Below are 14467 nucleotides of genomic sequence, written 5' to 3'. Positions count from 1 at the left end.
AAATTATAATTTTACATAAGTGATACATGTAACACAGCATGAAACAGCCCTTGTTCACAACAGTTTCTACAAAAGCCTCAAGTGCTCTTACGTGGCTGCACAATCACCAGCTTCAATCACAAGCTGTATAAACTTATCTTTCAAATCATTGCCCTGAAGGATACTTGCTCCATACAACTGATAATTTCCACTATATTTTGCATATTTAGACACAGTATTCTCAGTAATCCAAATGAAAAATAGTACAGTTCATTAAGAACAACGGCGGCACAGTGGTTAGCTCTGCTGCCTCAGTGCCAGGGACACGGGTTCAATTCCAGCCTCAGGACACTGTCTGTGTGGAGTTTGCACATTCTCCGTGTCTGCGTGGGGGCTTCCACCCCATGCTCCTATTTCCTCCCCATGCTCCGATTTCCTCCCAGTCCAAAGATGCGTGGGTTAGTTGATCGATCATAATAAATTGACCCTAGTGTCAGGGGGATTAGCAGGGTAAGTGTATGGGGTTACGGTAATAGGGTGGGATTGTGGTTGGTGCAGACTCAATGGGCAGAGGGACCTCCTTCTGCACTGTAGCAATTCTATGAGCAATGGCAGATACATATTCATTTTATTTCCACGTACATATAAACGTAAGAGCAACTCTATCACTTTGCTCATGAGTAGTCAAAGGACATTTAGTTGTGTCTGTTGTAACAGGTCATGGCAGGCAGATCTGGGCAACTTGCACACACGGATCACAGTTCCACCGTGCAGAAGGAAAGAACAACAGATTTTAATGCATCCATTAAAAGCAATTACATCTTAGGCCTTGACGTATTACTAATGTCACAAAAGTGTCCCTAAATTGTGATGACAGAAAATCAGGATGACAAATAGGAAAAGCTTTGAGAGAATTAAATATGCATTCTCACTGCTATCAGGAACTCTTCACTGAGGCCAGATGTCATTTATGATTTTATCTAGGCTACTTTTGTTCTCTATGTGGTCGCACAAAACACAATGCAACTTTAATCTTTAATTCTTTGTTTTCAAATCCACCTTCAGCTTCCAATGTGCTATGCTACAAACATTTCCATGAAAACTATTGTGATGGTGTAATGCCATCTTTCTGTAACAGTTTCAATATTTGTATGCTCACGTAGGTGACATCTGGCTGAAGTACAACATTGCTAGATTCAAAGTCAAGTTTCATCCCCTATACCCTAACAATAAACTTTAATGTCCAACCTCTGAAGAGCACCCTCCATCAATCCCCTTCCACAAAGAATCAGCATGACTTTTTTTTCCCCCCAATGCCCACTGTATTCTTATGGTTTTGTTAGCCAAAACAATAAACTCAGTGCCAACTGTAGGCAGGTCAATGATGTCCCCAAACCCACAGTGATCTATGTCGTGATTGTGCAAGATAATTTCAAACACAGGAAAATCAAACATTCAGAGGGAGATATCCAGGTTGTTTCAAAGAAAAATCTACCTGTATCATTTAGATTTCTTTTTTATTGACTGTATTAACAGCATTCATGACCAGAATTACAATTTTTGGTGTAGAAGATTATAGTCATTTGCCTTTACTTTTCTTCAGGGGCTTGAGTATGAATATCATGGAATGTGGGACTGTATCTTTGTTTTCTACACATGAATTACTTATTTTAGCAATGCCATGTGAAGTGTAAAACAGATTCGCAAGGCGGGATTTTCCGGTGGCACTTGCCCCAAGATCGGAAAGTCCCATCTTGTCAAAGGATCTTTGCATGGTCCTGTCTCGCCTGCCATGATTCCCGTGGCAGGTGGGATGGCAAAATTCCGCTCAGTTTCTCTGTATCGGGAGGGAGTTTTAATGCATGGTGTCACTCGTTACCTTTACACCACCTAATGTGAGAGCAACATTACTCTCACACTGGTCTAAATTTGAAATCTAGCAACAGGTTGTCCATCTTCTAAGTTATGTTGTGGAGGCGTCGGCATTTGACTGTGGCGGGCACAGTAAGAAGTCTCACAACACCAGGTTAAAGTCCAACAGGTTTATTTGGAATCACAAGCTTTCAGAGCGCTGCTCCTTCATCAGGTGAAAGAGCAGCGCTTTAAAAGCTTGTGATTCCAAATAAACCTGTTGGGCATTAACACGGTACTGTGAGACTTCTTACTATCTTCTAAGTTGGGGATACTACACAAGGGAAGGAGAAAGTAGTATTTTTTTCTTTAATAAAGAGCAAGGCTGAATTATGTCTGACCATGCCACGGTGATGCTTTTGACCCCAACAAAAAAAAGCTCTAAATTTTAAACATCAGAGTCAGTTCCCAAAATTTCCATCAAATATCAATTGAGATATCAGTTAAAATATCTCAATTTAATGAAAAGTTTTTAGCTTCAATATACTGCAAAGAAATATAAAATGCCACAATCAAAATGTATTTTACCTCAGCTGTAAGTTTACTGGATACAGGAGTAATGAAACCAATCCGACCATCATCAAAAACCACAGCAAAACCATCAAGGGTTGCACAGTATTCCATATCTTCGATATGTACAGATTCAAAATCTAATGAAGGACCTGTCAGCAAAAACAAAATCAACACCATACCATGCTGTAAAATTCAAATTAGTATTAGCAATCGTTACACAGATAGCTTGATATTTACTGCATGCTGCACATTCTGAACTAATCGGAGAATTCTGTGCAAGTGTCATTACTAGTTGCGGGCTAATTTAATGACAAATTATACAGATATAATCAAGCCCAACACCAACAATATTGTACAAACTTGTCACTTTGAGATGATCCATGCAGGTGTTGTTCAACATACAATTAATTCAGTGTAACGTTGCAACATTATTATAAGTCTAAATCTATCTCCAATTAAATGTTAGAAAATCTGGGCTTCGTGGGGCAATTAGATCCTGTCAAGTTTACTAAAATCTTTTGTTGGAAAGGAATGGGAGCAATAGAAATAGTAACAGATTCTGTAATGGGACTTGATAGGAGGATGGAGTGCCTTGGAGTTCACACTTGTATTCGGTTTATATTTTGACAAAGTCAGACAGTTGCAGCACCAATAATATTTTGAATAACCAATTCTAAAGAACTAAAGACTTGAACTTTAAAACACAGAGGAAACAATGATGGCACAGACGTGAGCAAATATTTTGTGGCTGTCTTCATGTCGAAGGCAGAAATTACTTGGTCTGACCTGCACGTGATTCCAGACCCACAGAAATTTAACTGCCCTTTGAATTGGCCTCAGAAGCTAGTCATTTGTACCAAACTACGACAGAAAAAATTAAATCAGATGAACCACAGTGGTACAGCACCTACTTGAGGGCAGTTAGAGATGGGCAACATGCTGATTTTGCTTGTGTTGCTCAGATCCCTGGAAGTATGTTTAAAAACTTCAGGGGCTAAAACCCAACAAATCCCCAGGACTTGATGAATTGCATCCGAGGTTAAAAAAAAATGAGATAGCTACAAAAATAATGAATGTACTGATTATAATTTTCCAAAATTCTCGACTCTAGAATGGACCCAGCAGTCTGGAAGTTAATGAATGTAACATTGCTATTCATGAGTGGAGGAGAGTAAAACAGTGAGCTGCAGGCCTATTAGCCCAACATCAGTTATCAGGAAAGTGCTAGAATCTTTTAAGCACATCTTAACAACGCAATTAGACAATCCTAACATAATTAGTCAAAGTCAACTTGGTTTTCTGAAAGAGAAATTGTGTTAGAGAAAGTGCGTTTGACAAATTTTTTATTTTTTTGAGGATATAACCAATAGCTGAGATAATGCGGAATCAGCCGATGCTATATTCTTTGATTTCCGAAAGGCATTTGATAATGCAAGGTTAGGGTTCCTGAAATTGGAAGTAATCTATGAGCCTAAATAGAGGATTGGTTAACATTCAGAAAGCACAGCTTTTCTTTTAAACAAATGGAGAATTTTCAAGTTGGCAGGCTGAAAGAAGTGAAGTGCTACAGAAGGTTATTTATTTTTGGAGTTGTGCACACCATTGGAGTAATTTGAACATTCCATTGTTGAGTATGCTAAAGGCTTAGACACTGATTTTTAGTCTCTCATGGAACCAGGTAAGGGCCCAGTGACCAAATCCCACTCCTGTGTTATCATTCTGTAAGTTTAGATACTCGGGTTACAATTTTACTAGCTGAATTTCTGCACAGTAAATATGACAACCTTACCTCGTGAAGGCTGCAGGTCTACAGAAAATGGAACGGAGCAAAGATTAATGGCTTTCCTTCCATTTGTCAAACCATCCCAGTGAATAAGATGGAGTATCCCGTCATTAGTAGCAATGACTAAATCATCCTGCATGGACTGCAGACTGAGAAGAGGGAAAATATAATTAGTATGAAAACCTCAATCTATCACAATAAAACTAGAGTGGAATTCACAAGGTTTATCATCAGCAGAAATATACATTTCTTTCATGGGATGTGGATGGGCTAGCATTAATGTCCATCCTAATTGCACATGAACAGGGTGCTAGGCATTTTCAAGAACATTACAAGCGCCAAACACATTGCTATTGATCTGGAGTCATATCTAGGCCAGACCAGGTAAGAACAGCAGATTTCCTTCTCTAAAAGGACATCAATGAACCAGATGGGATTTTATAAAAATTGACAATGGTTTCATGGTCACCTTTGACCTTCAATTCCAGAATTTTACTGAATTCAAATTTCACCATTTGCTGTGATGGGATTTGAACCCAGGCCCTCAGTGCATTACCCTGGATTTCTGGATTACTAGCCCAGTGACGATACCACTATGCTACCGCCAGTGATTCAAATCTAAAATTTTCTACTCAACTAATCTGGTTACTATATTTCTACATCAAAAGTCCTGGTTATTGACTGCAGTCATAAACATTAGTCATTGCTAAATGGAAAATGAAATACAACGGCATTCTTCCCAGTGACATTATTGGTTTAGAAGAGCTGAAAGCTGTAAAGACTGAAAGCATGTCCACATTCTAACGAACCTACATGAAGACAAGTCATTGTTGAAACAAGTACCATAAATTCTCTTTAAAGGGAATTTGGTGAGGAATTAAAGGTTCTGGGCAGTGCACATTATCAGAGGAAATGTGAAATCAAATCTCCATCTACCCTAGCAAGCTGATATAAAAGATTCAATGACACATTTGAAGAGCAAAGGGTTGTTTCCAGTGGTATGTAAAATCAGCCAATCCTTCAACCAGTGGCAAAAAAACAACAGATTATCTGATTGTTTCACTCCATTTGGAGGACTTTGCAGTCTGGAAATTGGTTATGTCTCATTACATTAGCTTCCCTGTATTTAAGTGTCATCAACAGAAGGCAAGTGAGAAGCTAGTAAGGTTTTTTTATAAATAGCAAGGTTTATTAGTACTAGCATGGTTGGGCATCCAATTGATAGAGGAATGGCAGGGCTGCGCTAACCTCTAGCATGCACATCCTGTGCCGTGTGTGAACTCCAGGATGCCTGTGCACTGGATAACCACAAGTATCAATTGCAGCAATTTAAATTCTAGATTTCAGTAGTAACTGGTGTCACTGCAATGAATCCACGAGATTGAGAGCTTCGCGGGTAGCTTGCTTATAGATACGGTAATGCCTCAAGTTTAAGAGTGGTTTGCTCAATTGAATGGGGAGACACAAAAACAACCGGAAGGACGATAGTAATAGGAAATCCAGAGCTTAGGGGATAAGCAGGCACTGCTAAAACAGCACACAGATAGTATGTTGTCTCCCTGGTACCAGGATTAAGGATTAGGGAGACAACTAGGAGGGAGTCATGGTCTACATTGGTATCAATGGCATTTACAAAAAGACAGACAAAATGAGGTGCTACAGTCAGAATTTATGGGACTAGGCAGGAAACTAACAGGCGGGACTTCAAAATTAGTAGCCTCCAGTTTAATCTTGGCACCATGCATAAATGTGTATTGAAATAGTAAGAGAAAGCAGATGAATGTGTAGCTGGAAGGATGATTCATGTGGCAAGGTTTTAGATTCCCATGATATCAGGACCAGCTCTGGGGAAAGGGGACTTGTGCAGGTGGGACTGGCTGCACCGAAACAGAACTGTGACAATCTTCCTGGCCAGCCAATTTACAAGTGCAATTGTTGTACTAATTTGGCAGTATTATGGGATCCAGGAGGTAATATCAGAGAGGAATATTAAGGGTCGCAGATACTTAGACAGCCAGATAGAGCTAGAGTAAGAGACATTTATTACACAAGCTCCGAGTAAGACAGAAAACGATAAAAGCAAATTAGGGCTGTGTACATGAATGCGCGGAGTGTGGTAAATAAGTTTGCTGAGTTAAAGGTGCAGATTTTCACATTGAAATAGGATGTTGTGGCTCTGAGAGAACCCAACACAAGAAAAAAAAGAGATGGAAATAAAGATAAGGAAGAAAAACTACGTTTATGATAGGTGCCAGATAGAAAACTCAGTTGAGAACTAAGAGGAAAGCAGAAGATTCAGAGGGGAGGTGAAAAAGCTCATCAGAGAAGTAATCAGAGATTATGAGAAGACTGGTAGCCAACATTAAGGGGAACACCAAAGTCTTCTGTAGGCAGATAAACAGTAAAAGGGTGATAAAAGGAGGAGCATGGCTAATCAAGCACATAAATGGGAATTTACCATGGAGGCTGGGGACATGGCTGAAGTATTAAATGAATACATTGTATCCATCTTTCCAACAAGGAGGTGGATGCTAAACAGAATGACAGGCAAGTAATCGCTGTCTCCAGAAGGGTCAAAAATTGATAAGGAGGAAGTGTTGAATTGACTATCAGTACTGAAAGTTGACAAGGCACTAGAACCAGATGAGACACAAAGGATATTGAAAGAAATGAGAATGGAAGTTGCAGGGGCGCTGGCCAAAATCTTCCAGTCTTCTTGAGACCCAGGAGAGGTGTCAGAAGACTGGAGAATTGCAAATGTTACACCCTTGTCCAAAAAAAAGTGTAAGGATAGCCCAGCAATTACAGACCAGTCAGTTTAACTTAAGTGGCGGTGAAGCTTCTAAAAACAATTATTTGCGATAAAATTAGTCGTCACTTGAAAAAATGTGTTGGTTAGTAAGAGCCAGCATGGATTTCTAAAGAAGTAACCATGTTTAACTAACCTGGCTGGAGTTTTGAGGCGGTAACAGAAAGGGTTGATGATGGTAATGGTGTTGTGGTGTACATGGATTTTCAAAAGGCATTCAATACAGTGCCACACAACAGGCTTATGATAAAAGTTACAGCTCATGGAAGAAAAAGAACAGTCACAACATGGATGCAAAATTGGCTGACTAAAGGAAGCAGAGAGTAATAGTCAGTGGGTATTTTTGGGCCGGAGGAAGGTTTGTAGTGGTGTTCCACAGGGGTTGGTATTGTGATCCTTGCTTTTCCTGATAAATATTAATGATTTAGATTTTGGTACGCAGGGGACAATTTCAAAGTTTGTAGATGATACAAAACTTAGAGTATTCGAAACTGTGAAACGGACAGTGTAGAACTTCAAAAGGACATAAACATGTTGAGAGAATGGGCAGATAGGTGGCAGATGAAGTTCAATGCAGAGAAGTGTGAGGTGATGCATTTTGATAGGAAGGCCACAGGCAGACAATATAAAACAAAGGGTAAAATTCTTAAAGGGAGTGTAGGAGCAGAGAGACCTGGGTGGATATATGCATAAATCACTGGAAGTGACAGGACAGGTGGAGAGAATAATTCATATAGCATATAGTACTGTGGGCTTTACTAATAAGGACATAGAATAAAAGAGCAAGAAGGGTACGCCAAATTTATACAGGATAACAGTCAGACCTCACTTGCCATTACAGACTTGGGTGCCATACCATAGGAAGGATATGAATGCATTTATAGGAAGCACAGAAGAGATTTTCAAGAATGTCTTTAGGGGTGAGAAACTGGAGACAAACTTCAATTATGAGATAGATGGGAGAGTTTGGGCCTGCCCTGCTTTGAGGGAAGGTGACTGAGAGGAGATTTGATAAAATCATAATGGGCTGGATTGATTAGATAGGGAGAAACTGGTCCCCATTGTAAAAGGATCAAAAAAGAGAGAGGGCACAGATTTTAAGTGATTTGCAAAAGCAGCAAATGTGATGTGACAAAAAGCTTTTTCACACAGCGAGTAGTTCAGGTCTGGAATGCTGTACCTGGAAGAGGTGGAGGCAGATTCAAGAGGACATGAGGTGATTACTTGAATAGAAAGAATATGCAAGAGTATGTGGAAAAGGCAGAGGAATGGCATTATGTTATGATGCTTGGTTGGAGAGCTGATGCAGACAACGGGCCAAATGGTCTCCTTTTGTGCCATAACAATTGTGTGATTCATCAGTCTAATCCCATTGATACACTCTTCCATTTTGTTCTCCCTTGTAGCTTCCCTTTAATTGCATCAATGCCATTTACCTTAACTATGTGTGACGCAGCAAGATCCACACTCAAACACCACTGGGTAATACAGCTTTTCCTTCAATACTTTTGGCAAACTATAATTAGCTCCAGTTGGATGAATCATAAAATGTTACAGCTAGTGAGATAAAAACTTTAATCCTAGAAGCAATTTCAAAGTCAAATTCTCCAATGCATCATGAACAACGGCTATTTTAAAAAATGCAAAGCAACTTGTTAAACAGACAAGGCTGAGAATGTTTAAGCAGTACCTTGTGATTTTTGCTTGGAAATCTAGCACTTTCTTCATCTCCACACTTAGGGATGGAGCACATTGTTCCTCCTTATAACCTGGAGTTACTTTCACTCTTGGATTTCCTCTGAAAAGAAGTCAGTTTGTTAAAGTGATATGCAATTGTATTTACACACTCGTATTTACATGTATGTATATAAATATTGAGTAAGACTATATTGTAATGGCAAGTGATGAGCAAAAAGGGGAAGGATAATCTGAGAAAGTGGAGGCTTTGATCAACAAGCTTGCTTTCTACTGTAAAATTCATTTTACTATTAGAATTTAAAGAATGAGACTAAAAATGCTGAGCAGACTTTTGTCAAAACCAAACAAAAACAATGGTATAAAATTTCCACTGCCTCCTCTTTCTATAAAATGAGAATTCTTACAAAAGTTTTAACCTGAGACAGCTGTAGAGATAATTCACACTAGTTAGTGTAGAAACAATAAAAAGTGGTGCACCTTTGACATTGATGAATTAGACAAACCAGAGCTTATTGAAATTGGACATTAACAATTCATACATCTTTTCACTCAAAAAGTGTTACTTGCAGTTTGTTGCTCATGACGACTTTTGACCCAGAAACAGTATGAGGAAAAACTGTAATTTGTTTAAAATGTCTGTGGAACCAGCAACCGTTTTAAGAATAGTTGAAAAAATTTTTAAGAGTTTGCATCAATTGTGATTTTCTTGGAGAAGACAACAAATAGGTCCATATGATTTGGCATTCACTGACTAGGAAGAAGGTTAAGATACAAGCGCCACATGGCCAGCCATAGACAGTAAAGAAGTTACTGTTATAAAGAAGGTAGGAAAGCTGCAGGTGGTCAACACATTGGTGTAGATACAAAGAGAAAGTGAACAAAGACAAACAGAAACATGCTGAATTACTGAGAGAGGCAAATTTCTTCTAGGAAAAGGCCAGACTTTTTTCTGACTGGCACAAGAGACAGGAGTTCTTGGAAAGCATTGCGTGAACTGGTTAAAAAGGTCTAAAACCTGAAAGGCATGTTGAAAAGCTGGAAGGTGTTAAAGATTAGGCAAACTGTGAACCAAGGCTTCATTGGTTGGTTGAAAAGGACGTCGAGAAAACTGCAGCACAAGGGCTGCTGTGACCCAACAGAGCAAAGGTTCGGAAGTAGTGCACATTGCTGACGAGAACTGTAGCAGTGGCTCACGAAGGCAAAAGCTGTCGTCAGATAGGACTCCTAACCTAGGGCATAACAATGGTGCAGTGGTTAGCACTGCTACCTCATAGCACTAGGGACCCAGGTCCAATTTCTAGCTCGAATGCAGAGTTTGCACTTTCTCCGTGTCTGCGCGGGTTTCCCCCCAGTCTGAAAGATGTGCTGATTAGGTGCACTAACCATGCTAAATTCTCCCTCAGTGTACCTGAATAGACTCCGGAGTATGGCGACTAGGAGATTTTCGCAGTAACTTTATTGCAATGTTGATGTAAGTCTACTTGTGACACTAATAAATAGACTTTTACCATGGGTGGAGTACAGCTTACTCAAACTGTGTAACTGCATAGTGCCGCATGTCTACAGGGAGTGCATGTGGTTGTATCTTTGTTGGATTGACTAGTTAAAAAGTGAAATTTGCATTTTTATTTGATGCATTATTTCCCTGTTAATTTGTGTTTGATTTGCACTGGTGCGATTCGTGTTAGTGTACGAAAAAATGGTAATTTCTTAATTTGGGTCCATTCAGTAAATTTGGTTATTTTTGTTTGTGGTCCCCACAGGGACCAGAAGCTTCAGTCAGCTTTGATCAATTCCAGGTTTGGAAAGAAAATGAATGGAGCCACACTTAAGATTAACAAGCTTAAAGCAAGTTTTTTTCCCCCAAAATCCAGTATTGCATTTTATATATTGAATGTACACATTGAAGAACAACTAGCAAACCGCTTCTGGGAATGAAGTCAATAGAAGACTCTCAAAGGGTCTTTCAGAGTCATTTATGCTAAAAAAAAAAACCCTTGCCCAGTTAAGCCACACTGCTGATTGCAGAAGGCCATGATGTGCTGCAAGATCAATAAGGAGAGCTACTGCACCCTGAAAAGTTCATCTAAAGTTTGATCTCAAACTGTCAGCATTTTGCCTTCACTGCTGAAAGAGGATAATAAGGAAATGGGAGGAAATGATAACGATAGCATTACAGCAGATCATGAAGCAACTTGCTAACATCTGAAAGCAATTCCAAAACATCAACATGAGTTGCTGTGATCATCTTTCTGGGTAGGTTCTCAAGTTCAAACGCTCCCATCTCTTTAATGCCATCACCAAACAACGAGCAATTCAATATTACATTAGCAAAAGGATCGAGCAAGTAATTCCAAAACAACGCACTAAATCCTTAGAACATGCATAATTCAACATCCATTTGATATGTACACCCAGGCTGCTAACCAACTGCAAGAATGTCTAAAAAGAAATCAACTGCTACAAATGCTTCTAGTCCTGAATACACAATGTCAGAGGGAAGAATTGCTCACACTACAGTCACCCCTGTACTAAATTGATACACACGCCAAATTCAGAATTAATGTTAGATGGTGAAAAAGCATACAATTCTAGAGTGGGTGAAAGAGCAGAGGGTCAAAGGTGTAGCCATGCATAAATCATTGAAGGTGGCAGGATAGCAATTGACAAAGTACTCAGCATCCTAGGCTTTACTGACAGGGGCACAGAATATGAAAGCAATGAACATTTTGTTAAACTTGCACAGAATCCTAGTTCAGTCTTAACTGAAGTACTGCACCCAATTCTGGGAGCCCTGCTTAGGAAACTTGCAAGGGCAACAAATAATGTGTAGATAAAGTTAATGAGAATGGTCCCAGGGATGACAAACTTCATTTATGTAGATAGACTGGAGAAGTCAGGACTGCTTTCCTTCGAGAACAGTCAGAGTGTTGAAAGAGGTAATCAAAATTGTGTGCAGTCGACAAATACACAATAGGGAAAAAACCGTTCACATTGTTCACGGTGGCAGCATGGTGGCAGTAGTTTGCACTGCTGCCTCACAGCACCAGGAACCCGGGTTCAATTCCCGGCTTGGGTCACTGTCTGTGCAGAGTTTGCATGTTCTCCCTGTATCTGTGGGTTTCCTCCAGGTGCTCCAGTTTCCTCCCACAGTCCAAAGATGTGCAGGTTAGGTGGATTGGCCATGCTAAATTGACCCTTGGTGTGAAGGGGAATACCAAGGGTAAATGCATAGGGTTGTGGAGATGCGGCCTGGGTGGGATTGTGGTTTGTGCAGACTCGATGGGCCGAATGACTTCCTTTTGCACTGTGGGATTCTATGATTGTTGGAAGGATCGAGAATCAGAGGGCACAGATTCAAGGTAATTGGCAGTAGCTATGGCAACACAAGGAAACAAATTCATTCAAAGGCTAGAAAGCTCAATGAAGCAATCAAGATGAATTGGATTGTTACCTGAAAAGGAAGAATGTACAAACCGTTAAGGGCAAAAGGCAGGGCAATGGCACTAAATTGCTCTTATGAGTGCCTGTGCCCTCCGATAAGCTGAACTGTAACAGTTCCATGATTCTGTGATTGCTCTTCCAACTTTTTGTACACATTAACCCTTTGGTCAAAAAAAAGTAAAAAAAACACATCGACAGCCAGAATACAGCCTTTCTGTAGCAGAAACATTAAAAATCTAAAACAGAAAAACCGAATTTTCTCCACAATATTTTTCTCCCTCTCCCCCGGATCTCTCTACTTAAATACTATTCCCAAAATAATTTATTGCAAAAATATAAGAGGAAGAAAGCCATCGCAAAGGATTCAACTTTCCTTTTTCATAGAATCCTACAGTGCAGAAGGAGGCCATTCAGCCCATTGAGTCTGCAACCACCACAATCAGGCACTATCCCCACAACCCTGTGTATTTACCCTGCTAGTCCCCCCGACACCAAGGGATAATTTTTAGCATGGTCAATCCACCTAACCTGTACATCTTTGGATTGAGAGAGGAAGCCCATACAGCCACAGGTAAAATGTGCAGGCTCCGCACAGACAGCAACCCAAGCCAGGAATCGAACCTGGGTCCCTGGCACTGTGAGGCAAGGGTGTTAACTACGCTGACGCTGTGTAGTGTCTGATTACTGCTGTTTCAGCAGTGGTTTTTAAAAAGTATTATATTTTATTAAATATATATATATTTACTGTTGAGAAATTATTTACATAATAAAGTTGAGAGTATGAAAGTGAGCAATGCTGCCTTTGCCTGCACCCTCCAACTATAGCTTCAGGCTGGAACGTTACCACAATTCACACAGACAGGGTTTTCCTATCTCACTGCAGTGAAAGGAGATTTGTCTGGGTGCCAACCTCTCCAATCTCACTGCAGTAGGAGCATGGCATAAATGATCATTAAGCCCTCTGTTTCTGAAGAGCAGCAAGATTGGGAAAGGGGGGAACCTGTGATTGGAGAAGCAGCTTCTCACGGATTGCCTCTCCTGTGATTGCTGCTCCTCCCAATCATGTTAAAATTTCTCAAGACTGTGCCTGCAATTATTCAGCCTCAGACCACTAAGGAGCCATAATGTGAAGTAATACACACGGTGAAATTCTTCGTGTTTTTCATTCTGTCTTCTGTAAACCTGATGTCATCTACAATTCTGCTGCCTTGTCTTAACTTGCATTAAGTCTTGTTTACTCCGCTTACTGACCTAAATTAATTCCTGGTCAAGCAACATCTTGATTTTAAAAATTCCTGGTCTCAAATACTTCCATTGGATCTCACTTTCCTTTTTTGCAACACCCTCTAATCCTACAATCCCCTGACATCTGGGCTCTAATTCTGGCCTCGTGCACACCGCCAAGTGAATTTTTTCACCACCGGTGCCCCTACTTTCTCTTACCATGGTTCTAAGCTCTGAAAATCTCTCCCTACATCTCTCTACATTACTTTTTTCATTTAAAGCATGACTTAAAAGCTATCCCTTTAATCAAGATCACCTGACCTCACATACGGCCTGTTGTCACATTTTGTCTTACTTCTGTAAAACATTTTGACATAAAAACAGAAATGCTGGAAAATCTCAGACGGTCTGACAGCATCTGTGGAGAGAAAATAGAACCAACATTTCAAGTCAGGATGACCCTTTGTCAGAGATTCCAGCATCCACAGTATTTTGCTTTTATCTAAATATTTTGGCATGTTCTCTTGTGAAACATTTTTGCATGTTTTATGTTAAAAGATGCTATAGAAATACAAGTTATTACACCAATTTAATGACAATGATGTAACTTTGATCCCATTCGGTCTGACTGAGGTGATGCATCCTAATTGGACTTCCTGGTTCAGCCCTGACAGATGATAATGGGTTGAAAACTCAGACTCCAATTATTGCAACGTGTAAACAAGGGGATAAGGACAGTGTGTGCTACGATTTGCCAATGTTCAATGCCTAGGTTCACAGGTGAAGAATGACACTCTGGCAAGATGGTTACCAGCACTAAAGGGACTATAGTGCTGCATGAAACAGTTGGGGTAGAGTAGCCCACAAAATGGCTGTACAAACCTCAAATGGTGCATCAAGATTCACCACAAAACTACATAAATGACGGTTCCTGGCACTATGATGTGGTTCAAAAATTACTAGACGTTATTCTATGCTTTCAACGGTAGTACTTTTTGAACAACGTCTCAGCTGAAAACAAACCAAGGCAATCCTCAATTATTTAGGTCAATGACAGCATGACCCAGAGGATTTAAAAAAAAGGTGCAATAATGATCAGATATGAT

General features: G+C 40.0%; 1 protein-coding gene across 2 annotated transcripts in view; it reads right to left on the bottom strand.

The window, feature by feature from the left end:
• ric1 (RIC1 homolog, RAB6A GEF complex partner 1) overlaps positions 1-14467 on the bottom strand; it is a 138748-nt gene that overhangs the window by 63234 nt on the left and 61047 nt on the right. For both annotated transcript variants that reach the window (XM_080188487.1, XM_080188488.1), the window contains exons 4-6: positions 8686-8793; positions 4193-4335; positions 2419-2552 (exon numbers count right to left, since the gene is read on the bottom strand). In XM_080188487.1, coding sequence (XP_080044613.1) covers positions 2419-2552; positions 4193-4335; positions 8686-8793 — 385 coding nt within the window. The remainder of the gene's footprint in view (positions 1-2418; positions 2553-4192; positions 4336-8685; positions 8794-14467) is intronic.

The sequence above is a fragment of the Carcharhinus amblyrhynchos genome, chromosome 5 (assembly GCF_965287045.1).
Source record: "Carcharhinus amblyrhynchos chromosome 5, sCarAmb.v2.hapA, whole genome shotgun sequence".
Classification (NCBI taxonomy): domain Eukaryota; kingdom Metazoa; phylum Chordata; class Chondrichthyes; order Carcharhiniformes; family Carcharhinidae; genus Carcharhinus; species Carcharhinus amblyrhynchos.
Note: the sequence above shows the minus strand (reverse complement) of the source record. Positions and strands in the feature narration are given on the sequence as shown.